Below are 26,368 nucleotides of genomic sequence, written 5' to 3'. Positions count from 1 at the left end.
GCAGCCAGCACAGGGCTAAGAGCGACCTTCCTCCCGGCCGTTGACCTTTGGACGGAGGTGAAGCAGGAAGCCGCCCCGGCTCTGCCACGGCCAGGCGGGATTCCGATGCTGTGCGAGGAGCGGGGCTGTGTGTGCAGGCCGGCCGGGCGCCGCCATCCCGCCATCGGATGGGCTTCGACTCTCGGGCCCAGGGCGCGGCGGGGAGGGCGGTGCTGCCGTGAGTCCCGGCCACGCGCTTGACACCGAACTCCTCGCGGTTCTTCACGCCGGGCCACGGCCTGCTCCCCGCCCGCTCCCCCGTTACGCCCGTGGTCGCGCCCACACAAAACCGAGCGCTCAGATAAGGATCTCGGGGGGATTTATTGCTTTTTTCAACCGCGGCAGCGCGCGGCTCGACCCGCAGGAGGCTCGGCCGCCGCACCGACGCCCATCGTGCGGCCCGGCACCGCTCGGCACCCCGCCCCGCGGCCGCCATTTTCCGCCGCCGCGCGGCTACGCGCCCGCCTCCCTCCGCGTTGCCGTAGCGACCGCAGGCCGGCTGGCGCCCGCCGCCGCGCGCCCAATCGGAAGGCGGCGCTCCCCCTCCCCCTCCCCCCGGCGCCGGAAGGGGCGTGTCCTCGGCGCCGGAAGCGGGGCCGCAGCTCCGCAGGGTGTGTGTGCGTGCGCCGAGCGGCCGCCGCGCTCCAGTCGCCTCGCCCGTCGGGATCCAGGCTGCGGTGCGCGCCGCCCCCCCGCCAGGTGAGGGTCTCCGGCCGCCCGCGCCTCACCCTCCCCCCTCCCCCGGCCGGGCCGCGCCGCCGCGGTCCCGCCGGAGCCCGGGAAGTGGGCGGGGGAGGCCTGCCGCTCCCGCCCGGCCGCCTGGGGGGCGGTGGAGGCCGCGCCGTGCGGAGCGGGGGCGGCCGGGCCGCGCCGCCTTCGTCCCTCCGTGCTCCCGGCGCCGGCGGGGCGAAGTCGCCCCGAGTAACGGTGTGACCCTACCGCGGGGGCCGCTGCGGAGCCCGCGCGGACGGCGCCGCCTCCCGGCCGGCTCCCGGCCCGGCCCCACCCGCCTGAGTCACTGCGCTGCCGCGGGGCGAGGCCGCGCACACCTGGCCGAGCCGCGGGCCCGCGCCCTCTGTCGCCGCCCGTGAAGGGCTCGGCCGGGGCGAGGGGAGGAGGCGATCCGCCCCCGGGGCAGGGCCGAGCCCGGCTCGCGGCCCCCTCCTCCCGAGGGCTCCTCCCTTCACGACCCTCTCCGGGCTCCGGGCCTTCTCGCGGCGCTCACAAAGCCGGGAGCTGATCGAGGCGGCCCCGGGGCGGTGCCCGTCCGTGTGAGCCCGCTCAGGTTTAGCAGAGGCGATCGGAGAAGCGTCTCCAGTGCTTCGGAAGAAGACGTAATATCGATGGTGTTATTTTTAATTTTTAATTATTCGTATTTGGGAGTAGAGATGAGCTTAGGGAGGACTGCAGAGAGAAAGAAGGTGACTTCACGCTATCCCCAGCAGAAAAGAAGGTTGGGTAGTAATCCAGAGCTGATAACTTTAGGCCTTATTTGAGGTATGTATGATCAGATATTAATTGGGATGATAGAGAGTCAGTGAGACGCAGTGACTGCCTTAGCATGTAGGGCAAGAATGTATCTCATGCAGACATTGCAGTATAAATCAGTTACTTAGTTAAATTCCTTGCTAACAGTTAAAATAACTTTTCTTGTGGTAGGAAGAAAAAACTGTATATCATGCAGCATTATAAAAGCTACATTCCTACAAAAGAACTTGTAAGGTTGTGGAGCGTTGGTGGTTATAGGAGTACCTGTGTCTTCACATATGCACTGCTGCACAATCTCAGTCAGAAATTCTAATGTTTGTATTTAAAGAGAAGCTTGCTTTTGTTTGAGAGCAATATGGAGATGCAAAGTGGTCTAGAAAACAAAAAAAAAAAGAATGTGAATGTTTTCTTTCACTCTTGATATTAAAAACCTACAAAAATATCATTTATGTAACACTTAGTTTATTAAATTGGTACCAATGAAGTAGTAGACTCCTTGCACAGATGGGCCTGGTGCAGTTTTCTCAACCTCATTATGTCAGTACTGCGTGTTCTGATCTCTGCTATTTTGATGTTGAGTCCTTTTTTTGTAAGCAGGCCTTTGCTGGTATGCAGCTTTTTGTGCTGTATGTGAGTAAACCCTGATGAGGAGTTAAGTAAATAATTATTTGAATGATGGGATGAAAAGCCAGTACTGCAGTCTGTCTGGTATCCTGATAAATCCCAGCAGGGCTAGGCCTTATTTTAGTGTCTTTTATATGGCCACGCTATTTGCTCTATGCTGTAACAGAAATGTTTTCAGACAGTCATTAACAAAAGTGATTTCCCTGTGATACGAATACATTAGTTTGTCATTAATTTTATGCCTGGAGGGGGAGATTTTTTGGGATAACTCACTATTTCCACTTGGACTCGGGCCAAAAGCACACTCATTGGAACCACAAGGTGTTACCATGTAAGTATGTTGTACTTTGGAACTGCGTGCTTGTCTCCACCTGCAGCTGTCCTGTGTGAAGTGCCATAAGGTATGCAGCAGTGCAGTGCTTTTCAGCCTCAAGTTTCTCATCCAAAGTTATTAGGGACAGCAAGGCTGTGGTCATTAAATTTATGTTGTCCACACAATATCAGTTTCCATCCGTACTCTTGTTACTTCTGATAGAAAATCCCATGGTTATTGCAGAGATTGAAAACCTTGTGTATCATTTTTCCAAAATGGTGTTGGTCAGTTTTAGGAAGAAACAACTGATGGTGGCAGAAAGTGGCCCAAGCAAATTGAGGCATGGCTTTATAGAATGTTAATGTTATCTTAACGTTTGCAGGATGATTAGCACTGAAGGCCGGGATGTATTTCTAACCAGCAGGTACAGAGGACCTCCTCTGTGTTATGGTGTTATGTGCTACGCAAGGTCAGCAAGAATATCACAGCTGTGAAACCATTTTCTTTTCCCTTCCTTAAGTATGCAGTATATTTTACTGAAGTTTTGTTGTAGCCAAGCTCAGGGTAGCTGTAGAAGAATTCAGTGTTCTGATCGTTGCAGGCGTCCATTTTCTGATCAGTTGTTTAACAATAGATGGTTGCCTGGGAGGGAACTGAAATAGAGAGACAAAAATAATGAAGTGAAATGCCTGAGATAAAGCAAAGAAGGTTCCTTGCACTCCATTTAAAGAGGGCCAATTCCTTTCCTGCAGGAAATACTGAGTGATGCCTGCTTGATGTGACTGCCATCAGTGTCACACAGGTTCTGCCAGCATTGTAGCTCTAGTGTCAGCATGTGTGCCCCTGAATTATGGCTTTGCCATTTGTTTTACAAATAGCTTAAAAGCTGTTAGTCTCAATAATTACAGAAATAGAATGTGAAATGTGAACATAGAATGGAGTGTACCTCACAGACGTGTTTAATTTTGTAATTAATTGCCTATCCACAAAACCTGTAAGGTATGTTCACGTGTTGGTAGCTGAACCACAAGTGCTATACCACACTTCTGCTTTTCCTGTTATAATTTGAATGGATCTCCACAGTTTGTGACTGAGAAATGTTTGTCACGTTTCGCTGAATCTGATTTTACACTCATTTCTCACAGTGAAACATTAGTCTGTTAAATTGCATCTCTACTTGACTCATTAGTGATGGGTTTGTCAAACCAGTAGTTGCACCAGTTTTACAATGAGGTGGAAGTGTTTGTTTGACAGCCTCTAACAGTTGCTGTGAGGAGAAAAGCAATACACAGCAATCAATGACTTAATTAGCATCAGAAGAACAGGCAGACTTCAGGCCAGCATCAGCTTATTAGTATTGTCTTGTCAGTTCAATATGTTACGTAAGCCAGATTTTTTTCAGTGTCATTTTTCATCTAGTTCCTACAGACTATAAACACAGTTATTTCTGATCTGTTTTGGCTTTGTCCTAAAACAGTTCATTGAGCCTGGAAGCAGCGAAGGCCACAAAGCAGACGTTGTAACTGCTGAGCAGCAAGATGCAGTCCTCCTCAAGCTCTTGCAGTCTTCTGAAGAACGTTACCTACATGGTTTGCTCTCCAGCTGTATTGACATGTAAACCTCCAATGTTGTGCATCACTCTTCTCTTGAAAGCTCTGGGTGTACTGACTTCAGGTGCTGTGTGCAGGATGGGCACACCTTCCCCTCCTTACTGCCTCTTGCACAGAAAGCAGCCAAGCATTTATAAACCTCCTGACCTCTACCTTAGGTATTTTGTAATTGTAGCAGCTCTCACCTACACAGATGTCAAACTGTGGGGAGGGAAGTAAGCAGTTGTAATTTTCTCCAATCAATACGTGCCATCCCGTGCTTGTAACAGGTTGGAAAAGCTTAGGCTGTATGAGGGAGAGATGGTTTTCGTCTCTTACTTTGAGTGTGGGGAATCAGAGTGCTCTGAGTTGCTGGCTGCTTGTACTAATGGCTGCAGCTGCTGGCTAGTAGTGGCATTCCTTACTGTAAGTGGTGTCCAGCCCTTCTTTCTGGAGGGCTGCTAAGTTGTCGTTTGACGGATTCTTAAGAAGGCAATCTTAAGAATTTGCACTGTATTAACAAATCTGAGAATCTTCCGCTTGGAACAGGCAACTTTTGCAACTCCTCCATGGCTGTGATCTGCACGTCTTCCCTCCTTTTTCCATCTTCCCTCTTTCCCTTTTGCCAACATGGCATGGCTTCATTAGCACCAGAGTAGATCATTCCTGTTGGCCTTCTGTTTGTCACCTCTGTGTGTCTGGCTCCTAGCTGCAGGTAACCTTTGTTAGCTGGCTTCTGTTTGTGGCCTAGGACTATTTTTTAGCTCTAGGCTTTGCTTGTTTCAGACTGTGGCACACTGATCCGTTGTTAGTGTGGCTTCCATCTCCTTTATGGGAGGGACTAGTTATAAGTGATACTTGCCTCTTTGCCTTTTCAAACATCACTCCTTTCCTTGTATCTTTTTTTCCTTCTGGCAAACACCTCCCTCTTTTGGAGCTCAAGCCAGCATAGCTCTGCAAAGCTCTTCTCCAGGCTTCTAGCAAGGTAAGCAACGGAGAATAACATGGTGTTCTTTACACAGCACCCTGTGACTGAAGTGATGGTAGGCTGACTGGCGGGTTGCAGACATCTTGGTGTGGGCAATGATTTTCTTGCTGCCTTTTAAGTTCTGTTAACTCCATCTTATGGAATAGTACTTGATGGTTTCATAGCAAACACGCTAAGAGTACAGATATTAAGATAAATTGGCAGTTCAAACCCCTGTATAATGAATTCTTAATTTAAGCCAGTGAAGTTCTGAGGAGCTCCATCTTCAGTAATGAGTTTGAGTTGCATTTAAGATGTGCATGAATTTATGCTACTAAAGAAAGTTATTTGAGAAACAGTGTTGTAATGCTCTGTGCTAATGCTTTGGCTGTGTAGCTGGTGTGTTACAGTGGTTTCTGGAGCTCTTTTATCCACTAGCACTTTGTCCTTGCAGTTCCCTCTGACTTCCTTAGCACGTCCTTACACGAACCCATTGGCTTCCACAAACTGACTTGCATCCAAAGATAAATATGTCAGTTAGCTTGATAAAACAAACTCTTCAGCATTTCAAAACTAAACTATATTGTTTGTAAACAGAATTCTGGACCAATGACTTGTGTGCACGTCAGACCACTGTTGGCAGAATGCAGATCAAAGATCATACTGGCTTTTTCAGTGGCAAAGCGTAAACTGCTGTTGTTGCTTGCCTCGAGGCTTCAGCATGCTGCCTTTTCCTAATGTATAATTGTGTTCCCTGAAAGGAAAAGAAAATGATGGCAGTAAAACTCCTTCTAGAAGCTGTACTGAGGAAGCTGGAAGTGTTTTGTTCAGAGGTCCTGTTATGTCACAAGAGCCAACTTTAAATAAAAAGCATTCTTCAGGTGTGCTCTGCTCACGGGTGGAGAAGTGGCATTACTTCCCACATGATGCACATAATTGAACACAGTGCTGAGTTAAGGGAGTGGTTTTGGAAGTTGCAGCAGTTGTAAATGCAATAGATCCTCTCAATGGTAAACACTCTGCTGATTTCCTCACTATATATGTGTGTAGATATACCAGTGTATTGTCAGCCCTTTAAATAGGGCTGCGTTTTCTTGCCTAATTAATAGAAGCCTGTGAAAGCAAATTAGGAACTTATTGTTCTCATTCATTTTTTTTCCTGTTCCTTTAGAGTTGTTTGTAAGCTGTTTAGGTCTCGACTGAAAATTTCTGGTTGCAGACATCTTGATCTAGACATTGAGAGCCCAGATTGACTTGAAGCAGCAAGAAAGGAATCTTACTGCTCAGTGCTAACAAAAATGACCCTTCTGGGCCTGCCAGGATGTGCAGATTTAAGCGTGTGGGTAAATGTTACTGATAAATCTGAACACCTGGGAGTTTGTAAGGCATTGAGGTCCTCTGCATGGAGATTCATCTTGTTTTCCTTCAAACTGGGGCCCAGCTGATGGAATACAACGTTAGCTTAATGGCCAAGTTAACTATATGTTGCTGCTGTCTCGTAGGAACAAGCAGCACTCAGTCTGCTTACTGACAAGTTCTTTACTAGCTTCCTTTTTCTTTGCTGAAGCTCTTCAGGACACAGTGGTCGTGTGATGTGTTTTTCTTGGTGCAGTTTAGCTGAAGCCACCAGAGATGATAAACAAGTTGTTTCCATACAAGCAATTGGTTTTGCAGCAGTGACTGTTATGCAGCCACATCCCATTCATGTCAGGGTTACTTAAGGATCTTAGAAGCCTGAATCCCAGCCACCCTAGCTGTGTGGAATTGCCCATTTTAGACATCTATCTATCTAGAAAGAATAAATTTCTGGTAGAGCAGTGTATTTTCTGTGGTTGCTGACAGCTGTGTCTGTAGAGGGTGTGGTACATTCCCACAGAAACATCTCCTGCAGTGAGCAGAAGATCCGTGGTGTTGGTCTGTGCTCTGAAACAGCTGCTGTTGAAGACCAATGCACAACCAGTACAAACAAAGGCTCTGCTGATCCCTGCATTAGGGCATGAGGTGTGTGGCCCAGGCTGAGCTATGGCCAGTATGGGAAAGAGGAGAGACTTATGCAGGGAACGTACTGATGTGCCTACCTTTGTGCTTATTTCATTCCTCACTGAAGTATGAGGAATAATGGTTATGTGCTTTCAGGGTTGTAATTGCACGTAATTCCTACATAAAAATTGAGAAATAACAATTTACATTACAAAAAAAAAAAATCTACTGGAGTGGGTAATCTTGGCACCTTTTAGTGGCTGTGAGTTGTCCTTCACCCATCAGCATTAACTTTTGCTGTATAGATGATCTAAAAGTGTTTTCTGTTTTTATTCCCCGCTAATTGCAGGATAGCCATGGATAAGAGTGAGTTGGTACAGAAAGCCAAACTGGCCGAGCAGGCCGAGCGTTACGATGACATGGCTGCTGCTATGAAGGCTGTCACTGAGCAAGGACATGAACTGTCCAATGAAGAAAGGAATCTCCTCTCAGTTGCCTACAAGAACGTGGTCGGTGCCCGCCGCTCCTCTTGGCGTGTGATTTCCAGCATTGAACAGAAAACAGAGAGGAATGAGAAAAAACAGCAGATGGGAAGAGAATATCGTGAGAAAATTGAGGCTGAATTGCAAGATATCTGCAATGATGTTCTGGTAATAATCCAACAGCAAAAATAACAGTAGCTAGTACTGCAGTATTCTTCAGAGAGCCTTAAGGAATCTTATTAGGGTTGTAGATACTGCATCACCATAGCAGGGAAATGGTTCTGCTTAACCACAGGTTTAAGTCCAGTTCTAGCTCCTAAATAATCTAGTTCGTTTCTTAAGGAATTTTTTGGATTCTTACATGTTTTAAAAATAGCATTTTGTTTAAATAGAAATGAACAAGGCAGTGTTGAAGACTGCCTAACTGCTGGCCAGTGCTCAGCGTGAACATGAGTTTAGCAATAGTGTAAATCCTGATAAAAAGCTTGCTGTTTGCTTAAATTGTTTTGTTAATGAATGCTGACTTCCTGAGGATTGTTCAGTACCTTTTAGGGGAGGAGAAGGTTTGCACTTCCCCAAAATTAGTTCTGTTGTTTCTTTCTCTTAAACGAGAGGGGTCCTTTATATTGCTGTTTGTTTTGCTACTGATCTGCCCTCAGGAACAGATGATGTCAGTACTCTCAGTCTTTTCACTTCTTTCTGAATGTGCATGTGCTGTCTGTGCCATTGTTCAGGTTTTCAGCTGGAGCTGCAGATAGAATCAGTTTGTTACAGATTCACTGATGTGCTCAGAGTTGAAGCTTGTGGTGGGAAAATTGACTGCATTTGTGCTAAAGGCAAGCTGCTGCTCTTCATTAGTTTGCTTGTGGGTGTAGGTTTGCTCCAGTGTATTTCTAGGAAAATATTTGCAGTAGTAAGCTCTGATAGCCATTAGATTCTTGAGGAGTGATTCTCTATAGCTTCAATAGAGCAGATTTTCTGAGGATAAGGATCCATATGATGTCTTTTTTCCTTTCTGGGTTTAGGGAACATCACAGTGACTGACACACACATACACGTGTTAATGTTCCAACAGTTTGTGTTTACTGTTGTGATGGAGGCTCTGTTTCAGATATTATTGTTATGACTTGGGAAAAAAACAAGTTTCCTTTCTCAGGAACTCCTGGATAAATACCTGATTGTCAATGCCACGCAGCCGGAAAGCAAGGTCTTCTATTTGAAAATGAAAGGCGATTACTACAGATACCTGTCAGAAGTGGCATCTGGGGACAATAAGCAAAGTAGGTAGAGGTGAAAGCTCTCATTCTACAGGGGACTGGGCAAAATAAAGTGTAGGGAACACTTCTCATTTTCTCCTTTTTCTTTCTTTTTTGCTCGTGCTTCATAGTTTTGAAGATGAGTGCAGTGCAAGTCACTTTTAGAGAAACAAGTTTCTATGAAATTAGTAGAAGCACTTAACCAATATTCATCACATCAATCAAATTCTGCTTGCAATACCCAACCTCTATGATTTTTAAGTTCATTTGGCAGTGTGAAATAATTTTTCTGGTGCGTGGAGGAGGAGAGCTTTTTTTTCCCATGAAAAATGCTTTGTTGCTATCATTTTTTGTTTCAACTATGCATTTATCTCACAATTCTTCTATGTTTGCAAGCTTTCTGCTTGCAGAGGTGTGGGACATTGGGTTACTGAGTCTTAAGCCAGATAATCTTGGGAAGTGTTAAAGCAACACTGAATTATGCCCGAATTCTTGGTGGGTGTCTGGTCTGGCCCACAACTGTAAGCTTAGTTTGACATCATTCTTGAATGTATTGTTACCCATTAGGCAGGGAATGGACTATTTGCTTTCTTCTGAAAGGCCATACTGAGGTACTGAGTACATGACCTGCCTGTGGAAAGCTTCCTTCTCAGGAGAGTTTAAGCATGTTGTTTACATAAACTCCTTTCCCCCGTACTGTATTGTCTGGATTTACTAGAATTTAAATACTATAGCCCAAACCTTTATCTAAACAAATATTTCAGCCTTAGTAGTTAAGCCAGAGGCTGTTCCCTCTGAAATCATTGAAAGAACCTTGAATGCCTTTGTGGTTTTATAAATACCTAGTGGCATAAATAGTCTAGACTAAGAATGCAAGTACCACAAAGTACAGTGATGTACTGTACATTAATATGCTTGTAATTGCTTCTTGCAGCAACGGTAGCAAACTCGCAGCAAGCTTACCAGGAGGCATTTGAAATTAGCAAGAAAGAGATGCAGCCAACGCACCCCATTCGACTTGGGTTGGCTCTCAATTTCTCTGTCTTCTATTATGAGATACTCAATTCTCCTGAAAAAGCCTGTAATCTGGCCAAGACGGTAAGCAGACTCTGTGTTACCAATTTCTGTGTGGGCTAAGGAGATAATTACATGGTTACAATAGCACCTTGTAGATGATTATGCTTTCTCAGATGGAATTCCTTAATTATGTTGTCATCTTTAAACTATAGTCATCTTGATATGTTTTCAGGTAAGTTAACTTAGCTGGGCTAGCTTAGCTTCAGTACAGCTAATTTGCTAGTGCAGTTGATCCAGTGATAGGGGTGACCAAGTGATTCTTCTTATGTTCATTTCATTACCTTGAAATGTCCTTGTGTCAAGTTTGAAAACACTGTTTAAAGTGAAATTGATTTAAATTTGAACACTTAGCTAATATGTGGAGTGTTGTCTTCTACAGGCATAGCTCAAAATGTTGCCTTGTTTGCATGCTCACCTCCCTCCAAAGACCAAAAAGAGCTTGTGTGACAGTTTGTGCTAAACAAATAGGTTGTCACTGTCCAGTTTGGTCTTCTCCCTAAAATAGGCTTAAAGCCTAAAGTGAAACATTTTTTACATCTGTGAATGATAACTGGTAGTAACTTGTGTAATACAGCATCAGCTGAATTGTTGTGTTGTTGATATACATTTTAACAATATTTTGTAACAGGTGCAGTTTTTCTGTGCAAAATACTGCTGCTAGTCCTGATTTTTTTGTTTTTAGTTAATATACTTACATCTTTTTGAAACCTGAATGAGAGGGCAGTCTAATTGTGGCTCTCAGCTCTGACCTGCAGTGTGCATTTTCATGTGTAACAGCTGGATGGGCAGCATGGCTTTTAATCTCTGTTAAAACATACCTGGTGTGCTGTGCTGTTTTGAAAAGAAATCCAAAACTAAGAATCCTACTCTACCCTCAAAACCCCCCCCCAGCCCTTGACTTTCATTTTATTTCCTACTTATTTATGTTTAATATGTATCAACTGAATAGTACCTTTCTCTTCTACTGTCACTTTAAACCACTGCGGCCTTCGCCTTTCCTTTAATTAAAGTATTGCTATTAGGTTTTCCTCTTAGACCTGACTTTCAGCTATGTGAGTCATTGTTCAGTATAGCAGTGTGTGCTTACCTCCTCAGTACTTGGTGTTGGCCTTAATCTGGCCCCTCGTGGAGACTTCTCTTTTCCCACTGGTTGTTTAGCAATCTGGTGCTTACTCTGGTTTCCTTTTCTTGGTAGAAAAGAAAAATATGGAAGCTTTGTTACAAACGTACGTGATTTGTGTAGGCAGAAATGAGTTCAGAGAGCAGAGTGAAAGTGCTTTTTTTTCTTGCATGTTTTAGGCATTTGATGAAGCAATAGCAGAGCTGGACACGCTGAATGAAGAGTCTTACAAAGACAGCACTCTCATCATGCAGCTGCTTAGAGACAACCTCACTGTAAGTAGCACAGGGCAAACCGCTGCATTCTGTGCTGCTGCTTCTTCAGGCAGCTGGACTCTGCTAAGTAGGACATAGCTGAAGATTCATGTAGTTCTGTGCCACTGAAAACACTTTTTGTGAAGCATTAAGTCAATGTCTTAACTGCACTGCTTCTTGTAACCAGACCAGTCAGACTTGCTTGCTTAAATCAGAGACCACTTGTTAACCACTGCAACAAACAGCCTTTTTGTAATACAGAGTGCAGTGTGCCTGTTCTCAACTGCCAGGCTGTCTTTGTGTTTGGCTTGAAAACAGTTTGCATTTACTTGTAATCCTCTACCAATTTTCTAGTTTGTCCTTTATCTTTACTTTAAATTCAGTTCTCAGTTACTCTTAGCTGAGTGAATTGCACAGCAGCTAATTATGCTGTCTTCGTTTTACTTGCGGTCATAATTAACTGTATGCTTTCAGCATGAACATGTATTTGTATTTTCTTACAGCTATGGACGTCAGAAAACCAGGGAGATGAAGGTGATGCTGGGGAGGGAGAGAACTAATGGCTGTCACGCTTCACTATATGTTCAATGTCACCCTGTATCCTACACATATATCCCTTTGTGCGACAAGCAAAAAGAATAGTACATCGACTTTCACAACCTCAACGTAGCAAAAACTGTCTGTGGGGTAAAAACGGTTGGTTGGTGTTCTGTGTACTTAAAATGGAGGTCGGTTATTATAATGGCATTCCGAATTTTCCTATTATGAACATTTACAGTTATGATTACCGTGTTTATATTTTTAACTGAACACTGTGATTATGGGTTTTGTGATTGCAATTGACTTTACAAAACTCTTATTGGTAGAAAAATAGACATCAATTATGTAACAGCGGAAAGTAAAATTTGGCACCGAAATAGTCGAAGTACAATTCTGTTGTAAAGTTGTACAGAAAGTTATAAAGATTCTATTGTGACACTGGGGCATGGAAGGAAAACAATCCGATGTATGGCATTCCAGTTAGTAACACACTGCTATGAGTTAGTTTAACAGGCACACTCTGTAGACATTTTTAACCAAGTCTGAGGCACCGCTTTCAGTCAAAAGCTCACTTTGTCAATCCTATCTTTCTGAGGACCGGGTTTGTTTTGAGGAGGAGGGTAATGGGGGAGCTAGCAGCTTGATTTCCAAACTCTTTACACTGGCAAATAACTGGGATTTGACTTCTAAAAGTGGTTTTGTGCTCATACAACATGCATGACTAGGCCCCTTCCCACAGCAATAACTTAATTATATCTTCGATATTCTTCAGTAGTGAGAATTCTTGGTTCACTATCATGGACTTGCAATAGCAGAAGATTCAATTTTTTGAATGGCCTTATTAGTTTGGATGATACCATGAAGTGATCTGCCACTTTTGCATTACTATACTCTTGGGTGAATAAAAACTCCATGGTATTCCCATTTTGAATTTATCTCAGAAGCCTTTTAATTACTCCACCGAGCCTTCTTTAAGTTTGCTTTATAGAAGACTTTCTCCCATCCTGCTCTGTTCATCCTTGACCCTTTTACCTGTTGAAACTCCATGGAAGCGATTTTAGACTCCCACACACAGATCATCCTTTCTTTGATTGTGGCTGATATCAGTATGGCAGGTGAGAGCTGAGGCTGCCAGAGGACAGGTTTCTGCCTCAGATGCTTGAGAGCTGTCAGTGCTGTTGCAGTCTTCAGCTCATCTGCCTTTTTTTTTTTTATAATTCCAAGATCTGGCTCAAATATTCAGGATTTCCCACGTATTGTACTGGAATGCAGACCTTACCCATCTGTAACACTTGTAATATTTGAGCTCCCCATGTCCTCACCTATTATGTTTCAAACATGTCCCATTGAAGAAAACCTAATAAGAGTTGTGTGAATAATGCAGTGGAAAAGATGAGGATCGGTCACCTCTCAGCCTCGCGGTATCATCCCCTGCCTTCACATTCCACTTAGGTATAGGCTCCATCTGTTTGTCTGTCCATCTGTCTGCTGAAGAGAGAATTTCATGCACTGATTTTAAAACTCCCCTCTACTAGCTGAACAAATTGTGCAGTTAATACTTGGCGCTTGATAAATGCAGTAGTGAATGTGGAACCGAGCCTGTCTGTATATCTGGTAGCTCTTTTCGCTTTGTTTTTACTGACCAGTATTCTGCCTAAAGTTTGCTTCTGTGACGGTTATATTGCCTAGCACACATGTGGTTGTGAGAATAGTATAGCAAAAAGAAAAACCTGGTTATTGATGTACTAGATTTGTGTATGTCTTTTAAACAGTTCTAGTTTCACCTTACACAAAATAATCAGGAAAGTGTAAAAGAATTCAAAAGTGAATAATAAAAAAATTTTATCAGTTGTTTGTGCCTGTTATGTTTGCCATCCTTCTTGTGGCAGTCGAATCACCACTTCTTTTTTTATTACATGCTCAGATCTTGGGTTGTGTGAGCCGACTGGTGCTTTCCCAAAGGCTTTAATGCTTCACCCAACTGCATTCAACTCTTTGAAAGGGTAGATAACAGCTGGACAAGGGGAAATGGTTTTAAGTTGAAGGAGGGAAGATTTAGGTTGGATATCGGGGGGAAGCTCTTTACCATGAGGGTGGTGAGGTGCTGCCCAGAGAGGCTGTGGATGCCCCATCCCTGGAGGTGTTCAAGGCCAGATTGGATGGGGCCCTGGGCAGCCTGGTCTGGTATTGAATGGGGAGGTTGGTGGCCCTGCATGTGGTGGGAGGGTTGCAGATTCATGATCCTTGAGGTCCCTTCCAACCCTGGCCATTCAGTGATTCATTACCTGCTCCTTTGCAGGGAGTTTTGTCCATCGCCCTTCCAGCTCTGAAGAGATTCTCTGTTTGAGGTCACACTTGTGCTGTATTGCCACTACAGGACTAAACAGAACTGCAACTGTAAATCTCTGTTTAATTTATCACGAGTGATTGCATATTGCATGGATGAACACAACGTACATACAGAAGTCAGCCAGCACTCACTGCTGTTGGCCAGCTAAATTTAAAGCTTTTTCCTGGGGGAAACTTGAAATGCATTCTTTTGAATGAGGGGGTCGGTTTTCCAGCCGCGCCTCTCCCAGTCATTGCGTGCATTTCCCATTGCACATCGCAGCCCGCACACGCTCCAGTTAACAACTCAGCTGGTGAGCTGCGAGAGCGATAACGGTGTGGTGCACGGCTGAGGCGTCTTCCCGCAAGCAGCGCTGAAAGGCACGGATAGCAGCATCTCAGTTAGGGGAGAGCGCTGAGGGGGCTGGTTGGGGCCGAGCCCTGCCTGCTCGGAGAGCATCTTCGGCTCCTGCGCTGCGCTCATCCCGGAGCGCAGCCGCGGGGCTTCGTCTGCCTGCTGCCGAGGTGTTGTGCTGGATCGGGGTGCGCTGCCGGCCCCGCAGCGCGGCTTAACGATGCATCTTCGTTGCCTTTAGAGATGACTGTGCTCTTAGATAATTTTATAGCGAGCACTAACTCTCACTCTTATCACTCGCGCTAACGACGTTGTCAGCTCCAGAAAGGGGCTGGCTGCCTATCCCCGCCCGTAGAGCGGTGCTGAGGAGCTATGGGAACACATCTCGAGTCGTTCTATCTTTTGGGGAAGGAATAATCCTTCCGTAAAGAAGAACGAAGCCGTGCCGGCCCCGCTGCGCTCAGTGCGCGCCCCGACGGGAGCGGCGCCGCTCCGCCCCGGCACTGCCGCCCGCTCCGCTCCGCCACGACGGCTCTGTGCTGCGGAGGAGAGCAGCCGGCTTTAACCGCGGGCGGCCGGCAGACAGCAGCACCGCGACCTGCAGCCGCGCAGCGCCCGGAGCGGAGCAGGGCGGGGCGGAGTCGGGCGGGGCGGGGCGGCAGCTGGCGGAGGGCGGGGAGGAACCCCGGGGAGGCGCGGCTCCGTTCCGCCCCCGGCGCCGCCGCGGGAAGAGGCGGGCGGTGGCCGCAGCGGTGCTGCGCGTGGAGCCGCCGGAGCGGTCGGTGTGAGTGTGGGAGCGGGGCGGGTTCCCTCAGCTCTCCCCGCCGGGCCGCGTTCAGCTCTCGGCCGGTTCCTCCCGCTCCGCTACCCGCTGTCGTTGTGGCGCTGCCCCGCTGCCCGGCTGCGTCCGAGGGCTCGGGCTGCTGGCGAGGCTGGGGCCGCTGCTCGGCTCTGCTGTTCCCGTGGCGGCGGTGTTGCCCCGCGCACCTCCCCGTGTCCGCAGAACGCCTTCGTGCGGCTCTGAGGTTCCCGAGCTGCGAGCACGAAGTGTCAGGGCGGGAGCTGCGCCGTTCCTGCGCCGGTGGCTTCGGGTGCTGATTTAGGGCCGTTCGCAGCGCTGCTCCCCGCCTCAGCGCGGGGTTGGCGTGGAGCTGTGCTGGCGAAGGGCTGCTTACTTAACTGGGATGAAGCTCCGTTTCTTTGCTCTTGGCGTTTGAGCGCTGGAAGGCCCGGGTCTGTGCCCGCAGTGCGCTGTGCTGGGGGCTGCGATGTGTGCCAGCGACTCTGGAGTGCTTTTCCCCCACCAAAATATCCCCGCAAACCCTGAGCTCCCCCTGCTGCTGCCGACCCCGGAGGTTCTGGCGCATCTCCTGGCCCTGCAGCAGCCCGGCTCCAACACGGGGCCGTCGCTGCTCCCTGCCGCCCCCGACCCACGCCGCTTGTTTTTCTCCCCCTCCAGCTGAGCTTTGTGCTTGACCATGAACGCCAGTGGCCCCGGCTACCCGTTGGCCTCACTCTACGTGGGGGACCTCCACCCGGACGTGACCGAAGCCATGCTGTATGAGAAGTTCTCACCTGCAGGGCCCATCCTGTCCATCCGGGTGTGCCGGGACGTGGCCTCGCGCCGATCGCTGGGCTATGCCTACATCAACTTCCAGCAGCCGGCGGATGGTGAGCTCTGGAACTCAGCCCTGCGGAGCTGCCCACGCCTGGGGCTCAGGAGGGTGTGGGAGGAGCTGGGGCGGCAGCTGTTAGGGATGCTGATACCCTTCACGTGCTGGATTTGGGCTGTCATTAATCCTAGTTTGCACTCTCCTGTGGGATGGTGACCTATGTCTGCTCAGGGACTGGGAGATGCTGCAATAGTTGGGCTTTGGGAGGATTGGTTTCCTCCTTCTCAGCTTAAGAAGGGCATCCAAACCCCTTCTGCCCTTTGCTGGGCAGCTGGTTGCCCTCTGGCTTATACCAAGCAGAAGTAAGGTTCTTCTCCCAGTTTCCCTCTGCTGGCATCCCATCTCACCCTGCTGACCGCAGCACTGAATGGTAGAATTGCCTAAAAGGTGAAGGCTTTTCTGCCAGGTGCTGAAGCTGCCTGCCTTCTTTAGCTTAAGGAAATGCTTAGAGATGTCCCTGATTCCTGCACCTGTCTCAGGGGCTCTGGGACATGGAAAAGGTCTGTCCCTGTGATGATCCTGTCTCCTCTATGCTCACTCTTTGCCAGCTGAGCGAGCCCTGGACACCATGAACTTCGAAGTGATCAAGGGCCGACCTGTCCGGATCATGTGGTCACAGCGAGACCCTGGGCTCAGGAAGTCAGGGGTTGGAAATGTCTTTATCAAGAACCTGGATGACTCCATTGACAATAAAGCCCTGTATGACACATTCTCAGCCTTTGGGAACATCCTGTCCTGCAAGGTACATCCCTGTGTCTGTGCTGCTGTGGAGGGGACCTGGTGTATCTCCCCATTCTTGGCAGTGTGTTACAACCAGCTGAAATTCACTTCCTAGTTTCACTTCTTAAGTTTCCTTTGAATTCCCACCCTTTGCCTGGATAGAAGCGTTCTGTGTTTTCCATGGGGGTGGGGAAGGCTTTTCCTCCCCCACATTCCCTTTATTTTTTCCTCCTGATCCCTGACCTGCTGCCTACAAACACCTGAACACAGCTCTGCTGCATTGGGAGCGGGCTGTAAGGAGGGTGAACACTCTGGAAACAGGGGTGGTTTTCCCTGAGACTTACTTATGTGCAAGGACAACGAAAATCAGTATCTGTGGATTTTCTTTTCCTTTGCTCTGCTTTTGTAGGTGGTTTGTGATGAAAATGGATCCCGTGGCCATGGCTTTGTTCATTTTGAGACTCAAGAGGCAGCAACTCGTGCCATAGAGACCATGAATGGGATGCTCCTCAATGACCGCAAGGTGTAAGTCTGCCCTGTGGCTGCCTTGCACAGCTCCTCCATTGGCTTGGTGCTTGCTTGTGAGCAATGTGTGCCCTGCTCCAGCTGCTGCTGCCTCCTGCCCTCAGTATCTCCTCTTTCCCCTTCACAGTTGAGCAATGCAGTTCTGCTTTCCAGAGCTGGAGCCGCTTGCAGTCTTTGCTGATGGCAGTGTGATAATGGTTTGGAGCCCTTCCTAATGATGGGGGAGGAACCTGACCTGGGGCTGTGTTTTATTGTTAAGGCAGTGTAATGAATACCCACAAAGCAGGGCTGGTCCTCAGTCTTCATCATCTGGGTGATATAGTCTGGGGCAGGAGGAAGTTTTGTCCTGCAGCAGCATTCTGCTGGTGTTACCTCACCTCAGATCCTCTGGGCTACTTTCCTCTCTGGCAAGGGGCTGCCAAAGAGCCTGGGGATGCCTTGGAGGAAGAGAGCTGCAATGTGGTGGCATCCATCAGTGTCTCTTCTGGGGTGACACCTCCAGCTATGCTCCTGGCCTGTACCAAGGCAGATGAGCCTGTGCCTGTTTTCCTCCTGCAGAGGACATAAAAGGTTTTATGGTTCTCTGCTTGCCTCCTGCAGGTTTGTTGGCCACTTTAAATCCCGCAAAGAGCGCGAGGCAGAATTTGGGGCCAGGGCAATGGAGTTCACCAACGTCTACATCAAAAACTTCGGGGATGACATGGATGATAACAGACTGCGGGAAATATTCTCCAGGTTTGGTGAGTGTAGTTGCTGAGGCCAAATAACCAAATGTCTGGGAAGTGAGCTGGGGACACAAATTGAGATGAGGAACACTTGGCTGAAACAGCTCTTCTCTAGTTGTGACCTGCTTTACTTAAAACACCACGTGGCTGAAGGGTTGCAGAGACTTGCATTGTCAGGATGCTGTGTGTGCTTTCCTGTAATGACGGGATGTTATTACGTGACCCAAGAAAAGTGTTGGTTTCCTTAGATTTCTGAGTAACAAATCATTTGTTTTTGAAATTGTCTTGAATGCTGTTTGGTTCTAAGAACCGTGGGAATAAGAGATGTTGAGTTTGAATTTAAAGCAAAAGTAGCTTTCCCTGTTCAGTCTGTTCCTGGAGGGTGCCTCTCACAGCAGAGCTTGGTGCTGTGCCAGCTCATAAACCGTGCTTGGCTAGTGCAAGCTCAGCTCATCTGTGAATGTCATTTATCTGAACCTGACATATGTGGTGATGCACTGAAGAGATGAGAACTCATGGCCAAAGAACCTGAAAAGCCAACAGCAATGAGAGCAGCATGCTGGATGGGAGGGATCATCCTGGCCTCCCACAGCCTCCTTTCCCCACACTGCAGCAGGGATCCAGCAGTTCCTCGTGCTGCTTACCTCTTCCCCACTGCCTCCCAGTCTTCTCTTTGGGCCAGTGGCTTTGTTTGCTCCCCTGGGGCAAGCTTTCTTTACAGATGTTTCCTTCCCTCTTCCAGGAAAGACGCTGAGCGTCAAAGTCATGATGGACAACAGCGGGCGCTCCAAGGGCTTTGGGTTTGTGAACTTTGAGAAACACGAAGAAGCCCAGAAGGCAAGCAGCTCCTTGCTGTGCAGCTGGTGGGCAGCTTGGCTGCCGGCTCTGCTCGCCTCTTGAGCTCTCCCCTGTCCTGGAGTAGGAGCTTGATGTCCCTGCTGGCCACAGTGTCAGCATAGCTGGGAGAGCTTGAATGAGCAGCACGTGTACAGGCCAGCCTTTTGGCCAGGGAGGGGGTGGACTTTGTGAGGACGCAGCTCCTGCCCTGCTTGCTGTGGGACTGGGGCAGTGGGGAAGAGTTCTGCTGGGCTCAGAGCTGCATTCTGCTGCCAGGCCGTGGCTGACATGAATGGGAAGGAGATCAATGGGCGCATGGTGTACGTGGGTCGGGCACAGAAGCGGCTGGAGCGGCAGAGTGAGCTGAAAAGGAGATTTGAGCAGATGAAGCAGGAGCGAGTGAGCAGGTACCAGGTAAGGGGGATGGGGTGCTCCTTCACGTGTGCTTGTGCTGCAGGTGTGCCCTCTGCAATACAGGTAACCACACAGAGATCCAGCTGCTATTCCCTAACATCCAGGGAAGCAATATCAAGCAATATTAGCAAAGAGCTCTAAGCTCAGGTTGACAAACTGGTCTGTTTTTTTTTTTTTTTTTTTTTTTCCACAAAAATAACATTTTATTCTCAAAATTGGGAATTTTTTTGAGCTCTTGGAAGCCACTTCATAGCAGTTGTCTGGGTGTGTATCCCCAAGAGAGCAAAACACATGCTCCTCTTCAAGTCGCTGATTTCATTGGGGTGTTTTTTGGACTGTCCCACCTGCTGGCTGAGCTGCTGATGAAACATCAGCTTTAAAACCTGCTGTAAATCTTGGGATCCTAACCTACTTTTAGGAGGAGGCCAAGCTGTGCTTTTTCTGCCTCTTTGCAGGGGGTCAACCTGTATGTGAAGAACTTGGATGATGGGATAGATGATGAACGGCTGAGGAAGGAATTCTCTCCTTATGGCACCATCACCAGTGCCAAGGTAAGGGGTTGTGGGTCCTTGGGCTTTGCTGGCTGGCTGCTCAGCCCTCTGTGAGGGATTGGGATGATTGTCCTTTTGAACTACAGTTCCCTACTGATGGCTTGTATCTCAAGCCAAGCATGAAAGATTTGTCACTTGTATCCAGTTCTGATTCGGCAAGTCTTGTTAACTTTGCTGAGTTATCCCAGCCCCAGTGAAATGCAGGATGTGGCCCATTAAAGCCAAATCACTCTGAATATTGCACAGCTGCTAGCATAGTTCATGGCCAATGATGCTGCAACTCTGCTTCTGAGCAAGCATCAGATGCTGCAGCATTACAGAGCCCTGCAGGGCTGAGGGAGATCACAGATCTTGAGCTGGCCTGGGCTCTGACCTCTGCACTTAGCAAACCTGTGTTTTTCAAGCAGACATATCCACTCCTTCCTTGGGAAATGCTGGGACAGGTGGGAGCATCCTATAATCTGTCCAACCCTGGGTGTGGGTGCCATGGGGTCCCTCTGTCCTGCTGACAAACCATCCAGGGGAGGTTCTGACCATGCTGTGCTTTGTGGGTGGCTGTGCTGATCTGTGGACTTAGTTGTGTTGTTCTAATCCAATTTTAGGTGATGACAGAGGGTGGCCACAGCAAAGGGTTTGGCTTTGTATGTTTTTCCTCTCCAGAAGAGGCTACCAAGGCCGTGACCGAAATGAACGGGCGGATCGTTAGCACTAAGCCTCTCTACGTTGCACTCGCACAAAGGAAAGAGGAGAGAAAAGCAATTCTCACCAACCAGTACATGCAGCGATTGGCCACCATGAGGGCACTGCCTGGCCCTTTTCTTGGCTCCTTCCAGCCTCCCCCAGGGTACTTTCTCCCCCCCATCCCTCAGGTGAGTCCTTCAGGGACAGCCTTGCATGGGGACCTGAATTTGCTGTATGTGGGGAGGAGCTGGGGTTGGTAGGATTTAGGAGCGTATCTCTGTTCTGCACAGACCTGGGTGCTCTTTGGTGCCAGTACCTGGCTTCAAAGTCAGCGTAGGATGTGCAGGAAAGCTGGCTTGAGGTGCTCCCACAACAGGCTGAGTGTTTGGTAGCCCTGGGGTGCTCCTTGGGTCACTAAGAAGTTTAGTGGAGGGGTTTGAGTGTGGAGATGGAATCTCCTAATGGAATGAGGGGAGCCAGGAGGGTTGGGGAAATGTGGAAAACGCACATGGGGAGGAGTTAAAGGGACTTGCTGGAGGAAACACAGGTGGTATGATTAGAAGCAGGTCTTTGGCTTGCCTGGCTGCTGAGATGCTCTTTGCCCTGCTGATCTGCTATAGACCAGCTCCCCAGTCACCTCAGATAATTTGCTCTCCTCCCATAGCCGCAAACCAGAGCTGCTTTCTACAGCCCCAACCCAGTTGTCCCTGTCCGTCCTGCCACTCGTTGGAGTGCGCAGCCCTCCCGGCCTCCCTGTGAGTGCATCCATCTGTCCCTTGCTGTCAGCTGGGCTGGTTCAGGGGTCAGAACACTCTCTTAAAGACACCACAAAGCACGGGGTCATGGGAAGCTGTCACCTGGAGAAGCATGCAGTGTCTTGATGTAGGGCTCACTGGTGGCAGGCACTGGGGCTCAGGCTGACCACAGAAACATTCCCTGACCACGGCCTCCTCCCATGCTTTTTTTCTATCAGAAACTTCACTAATTGTGCTCCATCTCTCTGGCAGCGTACCCTGCAGCCACCCCCATCCTGAGGACTGCTGCGCAGCCCCGGCGCCTGCTGTCCAACATCAGCACCATGAGACAGGCGTCCACCCAAGTGCCTCGTGTGCCCCCCCAGGCACAGAGAGTGGGTGAGTGCCACGGGGACCTGACTCAGGCCCTGCAATAGTGGGTGTGCATAGGGGCTGGCTGCCCCTGGGGTGAGTGGGATAGTGTGATTTCTTGCAGAGGAGGTTGGGTAGTGATGGGGTTGGAGCAGATAGAAGTGTGTAACTTTTGGGGAAAGTTGTAGCCTTTTAGCTTCTGATACGCAGATTGGTTTTGCTAGATGCTGCTCCTTGCATGCCATCATTAAAGGTGATGGTGCAGCTATGGCTTGGTGCTCAGACTGAAGTAGGGGTTCTCAATTGCTCCAAGTGAACTACTGTGAGGCTCATTTCAGTAAAACATGCTTGTGTCAGGATTGCTTGGGGCTGTGGGCTGTCGCACTGCTTTCTGGAGGGTCAAGGTGTGGGTGTCTCTGCACAGACCGGTGGGCACAAGAGTAGTGCCCCTCCTGGGGACTTAGAGGCTGTTTGAGTCCACAGGGGGGATTAGCCTGATTGCAAGCCTGTGTTTAACAATCTCTTCCCTCCCTGTTGCAGCCAACATAGGGACGCAGACAGTCAGTGCCCGGGTGCCCTCCTCGCCCACCCTGCGGGGTGCCCCGCACTACAAGTACTCCCTGACTGTGAGGAACATCCAGCCCATGGGCAGTGTGCCACCTGGGGCTCAGCAGGTAGTGCCAGGCTTTGGTTTTGGTCCTAACTGGTGTGATGGAATCCCTTCCTGAGCTCCAGGTGCTCATCCTGCAGCAGTGTAGATGTGATGCCTGGCGCTGGTTTTCCCCAAAAGTTTGCACTGGGATACAAGCAGGCAGTGCCAGATTTTGCACTGGTGGCTCTCAAGGACGAAATGCTCCACTGTGCATCCTTGCATCCAAGAGCCAGCACTGTTCCTGAATGCCAACTCGTGTTTTGCTTCCAGCCTGACTGCTGCTCTTCTCTGTTTCTTCACTCAGGTGGGAGAACCTGCTGTGCACGTCCAAGGGCAGGAGCCGTTGACGGCATCCATGCTTGCAGCAGCCCCTCCACAGGAGCAGAAGCAGATGATAGGTGGGTGTCCAGGCTGCCAGAGATCCTCCTGTCTGTGTGTGCATGGGCAGATGGACTTGCATGTGCTAGGGAATGCATAGATAATAGGAGAAGCTCTAAGCTTGTGTTGGATTTCTCTGATATTATGTTGCTTTAAAAAGGAGGGGGGAAATGTGTCTAGGCTGTGTTGGAAGGATATGGAACTAGCAATCTCCTCTCTGTCTGCATTCACTGTCTGGCAGTGGGGTGGGCTCTACAGGACACACACTGCTCCATCCTGCCTGTGCTGCCCCATGCAGCTGTCTGACTTCATCTGACAGCTTCCCTTCGTGTGTGAAACCTCTCTGGGCTCAGCAGAAGGCTGGGAGCAGAGCATTTTGAGGAAGGAAGAGGGAAGGTGTAGAGTTGGGAGTGCGGGGGACTTCCACTGACATCTTCCCTGGTGTTTTGGGCAGGTGAGAGGCTCTACCCCCTGATCCATGCAATGCATGCCTCGCTGGCTGGCAAGATCACAGGCATGCTGCTGGAGATTGACAATTCAGAGCTGCTGCTTCTGCTGGAGTCCCCTGAATCCCTGCACTCCAAGGTAGGGGGCATGTGGTGTCCAAACAGATCTGTCCCAAAGGGTGCAGTATTACTGCTGCAAATGCTAGACAAGAGCTCTGGCCTTGGCTGTGGCCAAGGACTTTGATACCACAGAAAGATAAAACAGCTGCTTTTCATAGTGAAAGGAAAACAGAAAGAGCCCCAAGGCTGATAGCGTGTCTGCCTGTCTCCAGCAAGAGGGGGAGCTCAGAGCAGCTCTCTGAAAGCGCAGCCAAGCTCTGATTTTGGAGGTGGATAGGAAGCAAGAAACGAGAAAAGTGGAGTAAGAATTCCTGCCAGCAATTAAATGGCAAAATGCTATTTAGTTTAGGCATAGTCCTAGTGAATGTTTCGCTTCTGTTTCCCATCAAAACAGTGAAAGTGAGTTACTGCACATCCTTGCTGCTGCTTGGAGGCAGGATTCACTTTCACCATTCTGTTGCCATCTTTTTGGAGGAGCCTTGGCTCTGCTAGGCAGTGCCAACCAGCTTCACATTGGAGAGGTGTGAGTTCTCTCTCTGGCCGCTTGTGATTTATATGGAAAAGGAGAAATGCTCCAGCCCCTCCTTAGGGAGGAGACACCAGAGGTTTGAGGGCTAACCCATCTTCTGGCACAGGCAGCAGACTTGGATTAGTATTTATGTGAACTCTTTACTCCCTTGAAATGTGGCCTGTGTGGAACCTGGGCTACTGCAGTTCTTGTGCACTATGTTTCCATGGTGGTGCAACTCAGCATTTCCCCAAATGTGCTCTCTCATCAGATTGAGGAAGCAGTTGCTGTTCTCCAGGCACACCAGGCCACTGAGGCGTCTCACAAGGGCAGCACGGCCCCATTCCTGCACTGAGCCCTGGTAGGTGCAGAGCTGCTGCATGAGCTGCTGCCTGCTCAGGGTCTGTGGCTGTGACTCTGAAGCCTGGGGGCTGGGTTTCTTGTCCAGGCCAAGTGAAACTTGATGAGCAATGTAGGGATGTGTGCAGTATTTCACTTTTTATGAGGTGATTCATCCTCCATGTTCCAGACTTAACTGTACTGCAAAGACACAATTCTGCACGTGGTGTTTTTTTGTGTGTGTGGTGCTTGTTACTTTTATTTCCTCATGTGTTTATGATAGTAAAAACTGTGCTATCAGAAGGGAAGACAGGAAAGGATCTTGCTTTTCTGTGTGTCCAGTGAAGGACTGGTGCAGCCTCCCTGGGATTTCTCCACTGTTGTTGCAGAACCTTGTGAGCAGATAAGCTTTTAAAATGTTGGAGCTGATTGTGGGACGGATTCGTTAGTAAGCAATTAGGACTCTCACATACCTCTTTGAAGATAATGATTTCTTGACTTGTAATCACCAGGAAACTGTGTGTTAATCCAAGCTCAGAGCTGAGCTGTGAATTGTTCTCTGGATTAAATTGTTCTCTAGTGGTTGGAAATTCTGTGTGTGGGTTCTTTTGTGTTTCTTGTAGACTTCGTGACTTGGGAGTGAACCTTGAACGTTGCCTATGGAGAACAGCAGCAGCCACCTCACCTCACCTCACTTTTGGAACTGTGCCCTCACACTGACCCATCCTGCTTTTTGTGTGTACTGTGCATCTTGCAGAACCACTTCCTCCTTGCACTGCTGTAGAAGTTAATTCTCTTCTCTTCTGAAAGCATCTTGTGAAATGTAATGTGGAACTCAGTCTGACTCAGTTGCCCAGGAAATGACAAGTGCAGACGAATCGTCGCTTCAGTGAATGTACTGGGTTCTGTAGTTTTATTTGTTCCTGTAGCTGATGCTAATAAAGAACTGATGCTTCCACTTCCGAAGCATGAGTTAGCTCCTTTGCAGAAAGGCAGCAAATACTCTGCCCTGGTTTGTGCTGGAGGGGAGAGACATATCAGCTAGGCTGCTGCAATTAGTGCTTGAAGCTTGTGATGTTGGCAGGGTGACAGGAAAAGCACCATGTAGGACTACACAGACTGCTGACCAGCAGCTATCCTGATCCTTCCACTCTCTGGGAGGGTGTCTTTAAGCAAATTTGGCACTATCCACTTGGATTTTATCCTTTCTAGGTGGCCCTTCTAAATTTCCCTCTTTTAAGACACTGCTTCTTCCTGCAGCTCTTCTTTTATAATAGAGCTTGTATGCCTGCAGGACTACTGGGGCTGAGAACCTTCTGCCTGTCACTGTGCTGTATGTGGCTCTGTGGTGCACGAGACCCAGCTTAAGTTACTGTGGATCAAAAGCTGCTTCTCCCATGTATTTTCAGGCTGATGGGCTGAAAACACTGATAATTGCATGGGGGATGTTAAGACCTATTATTAATGTTGTCTGCTCTTAGTATCTCCTGGAGCATACTGCAGTTGCTATAGTCATTCATCCTCGCCCTATGCTCCACTCTGCATTCAAGAGTGGAATTTCTGTCTCCAGTGCTTCCTTAGAATTATACTTAGGATTGACAATCAATATACTGACCTTATTTGACTCTTTAGCTCACAGGAGTACACCTCCATCAGCACAGCCCACCTTCTTTCTATCCATCTTGTGTGTTGGCACTGCTGTCTCATTCTTCCTTCTGTGCTGTATCACACTCTCCCCTCAACTCACTACTGATTCATCCCTCCTACCTCTTGTTTTCTTTCCAGCATTTTAATAGAAGCACTTACACATTTGCTCTTCCATGGCCACTGTTCTGCTCAGCTGGGACTCTTTCCTGGGGCTTTTCTTCTTTCCTGCTCTGAGCTCTTTAAATATTTTGTTTCTTCATAGAGGATGCCACAGCCTGAGCTGTGCACTACTGGGACAATTCCTTATCAGTGAGATGCTTACTTCCTCTTGGTTATTTTTCCCCAATGTGTAGCTGGCTGGAAGCTCTTATACTTTTTCTCTAGAGAGGAAAAGTGCATATTGCATATGAGAAATGTATATTAGGAGCTGGGATGGAATTGTACTGCTGAAATTCATTCTGTTGCCTAGTTTTGAGTCTGAAGCAGTCCTTCAGGCATAGTATGCCACTTAGGATGTGCCTGTTGCATCACTGATAGCACTAGAAGTCATTTCAAGAAAAAAGCTAGCAGTAGTTCAGGATGAGCAGAATATGGAACAGCCAGAGAAAGGATATTAACAAAGACTGAAGTCCTT

General features: G+C 48.4%; 2 protein-coding genes across 2 annotated transcripts; both read left to right on the top strand.

Moving 5' to 3' along the window:
• Window positions 1-579: 579 nt before the first annotated feature.
• On the top strand, window positions 580-13,580 carry YWHAB (tyrosine 3-monooxygenase/tryptophan 5-monooxygenase activation protein beta). The gene is made up of 6 exons (XM_031590937.2): window positions 580-738; window positions 7,350-7,650; window positions 8,639-8,762; window positions 9,673-9,836; window positions 11,115-11,210; window positions 11,693-13,580. Exons 2-6 carry the CDS (start codon window positions 7,357-7,359, stop codon window positions 11,747-11,749), a joined length of 735 nt encoding a protein of 244 aa, XP_031446797.1. The 5' UTR covers window positions 580-738; window positions 7,350-7,356; the 3' UTR covers window positions 11,750-13,580.
• A 1,511-nt stretch (window positions 13,581-15,091) lies between these two features.
• PABPC1L (poly(A) binding protein cytoplasmic 1 like) lies at window positions 15,092-25,204 on the top strand. Its single transcript, XM_031590948.2, has 16 exons — window positions 15,092-15,196; window positions 15,872-16,083; window positions 16,634-16,827; window positions 17,215-17,330; window positions 17,931-18,070; window positions 18,798-18,892; window positions 19,169-19,306; window positions 19,762-19,857; window positions 20,460-20,726; window positions 21,203-21,293; window positions 21,546-21,671; window positions 22,185-22,318; window positions 22,601-22,694; window positions 23,129-23,259; window positions 24,020-24,109; window positions 24,711-25,204. Exons 2-15 carry the CDS (start codon window positions 15,891-15,893, stop codon window positions 24,101-24,103), a joined length of 1,899 nt encoding a protein of 632 aa, XP_031446808.1. The 5' UTR covers window positions 15,092-15,196; window positions 15,872-15,890; the 3' UTR covers window positions 24,104-24,109; window positions 24,711-25,204.
• The last annotated feature ends 1,164 nt before the right edge of the window (window positions 25,205-26,368 follow it).

This window comes from Phasianus colchicus, chromosome 17 (genome assembly GCF_987193195.1).
Source record: "Phasianus colchicus chromosome 17, bPhaCol1.hap1.1, whole genome shotgun sequence".
In the NCBI taxonomy this organism is placed as follows: Eukaryota; Metazoa; Chordata; class Aves; order Galliformes; family Phasianidae; genus Phasianus; species Phasianus colchicus.
Note: the sequence above shows the minus strand (reverse complement) of the source record. Positions and strands in the feature narration are given on the sequence as shown.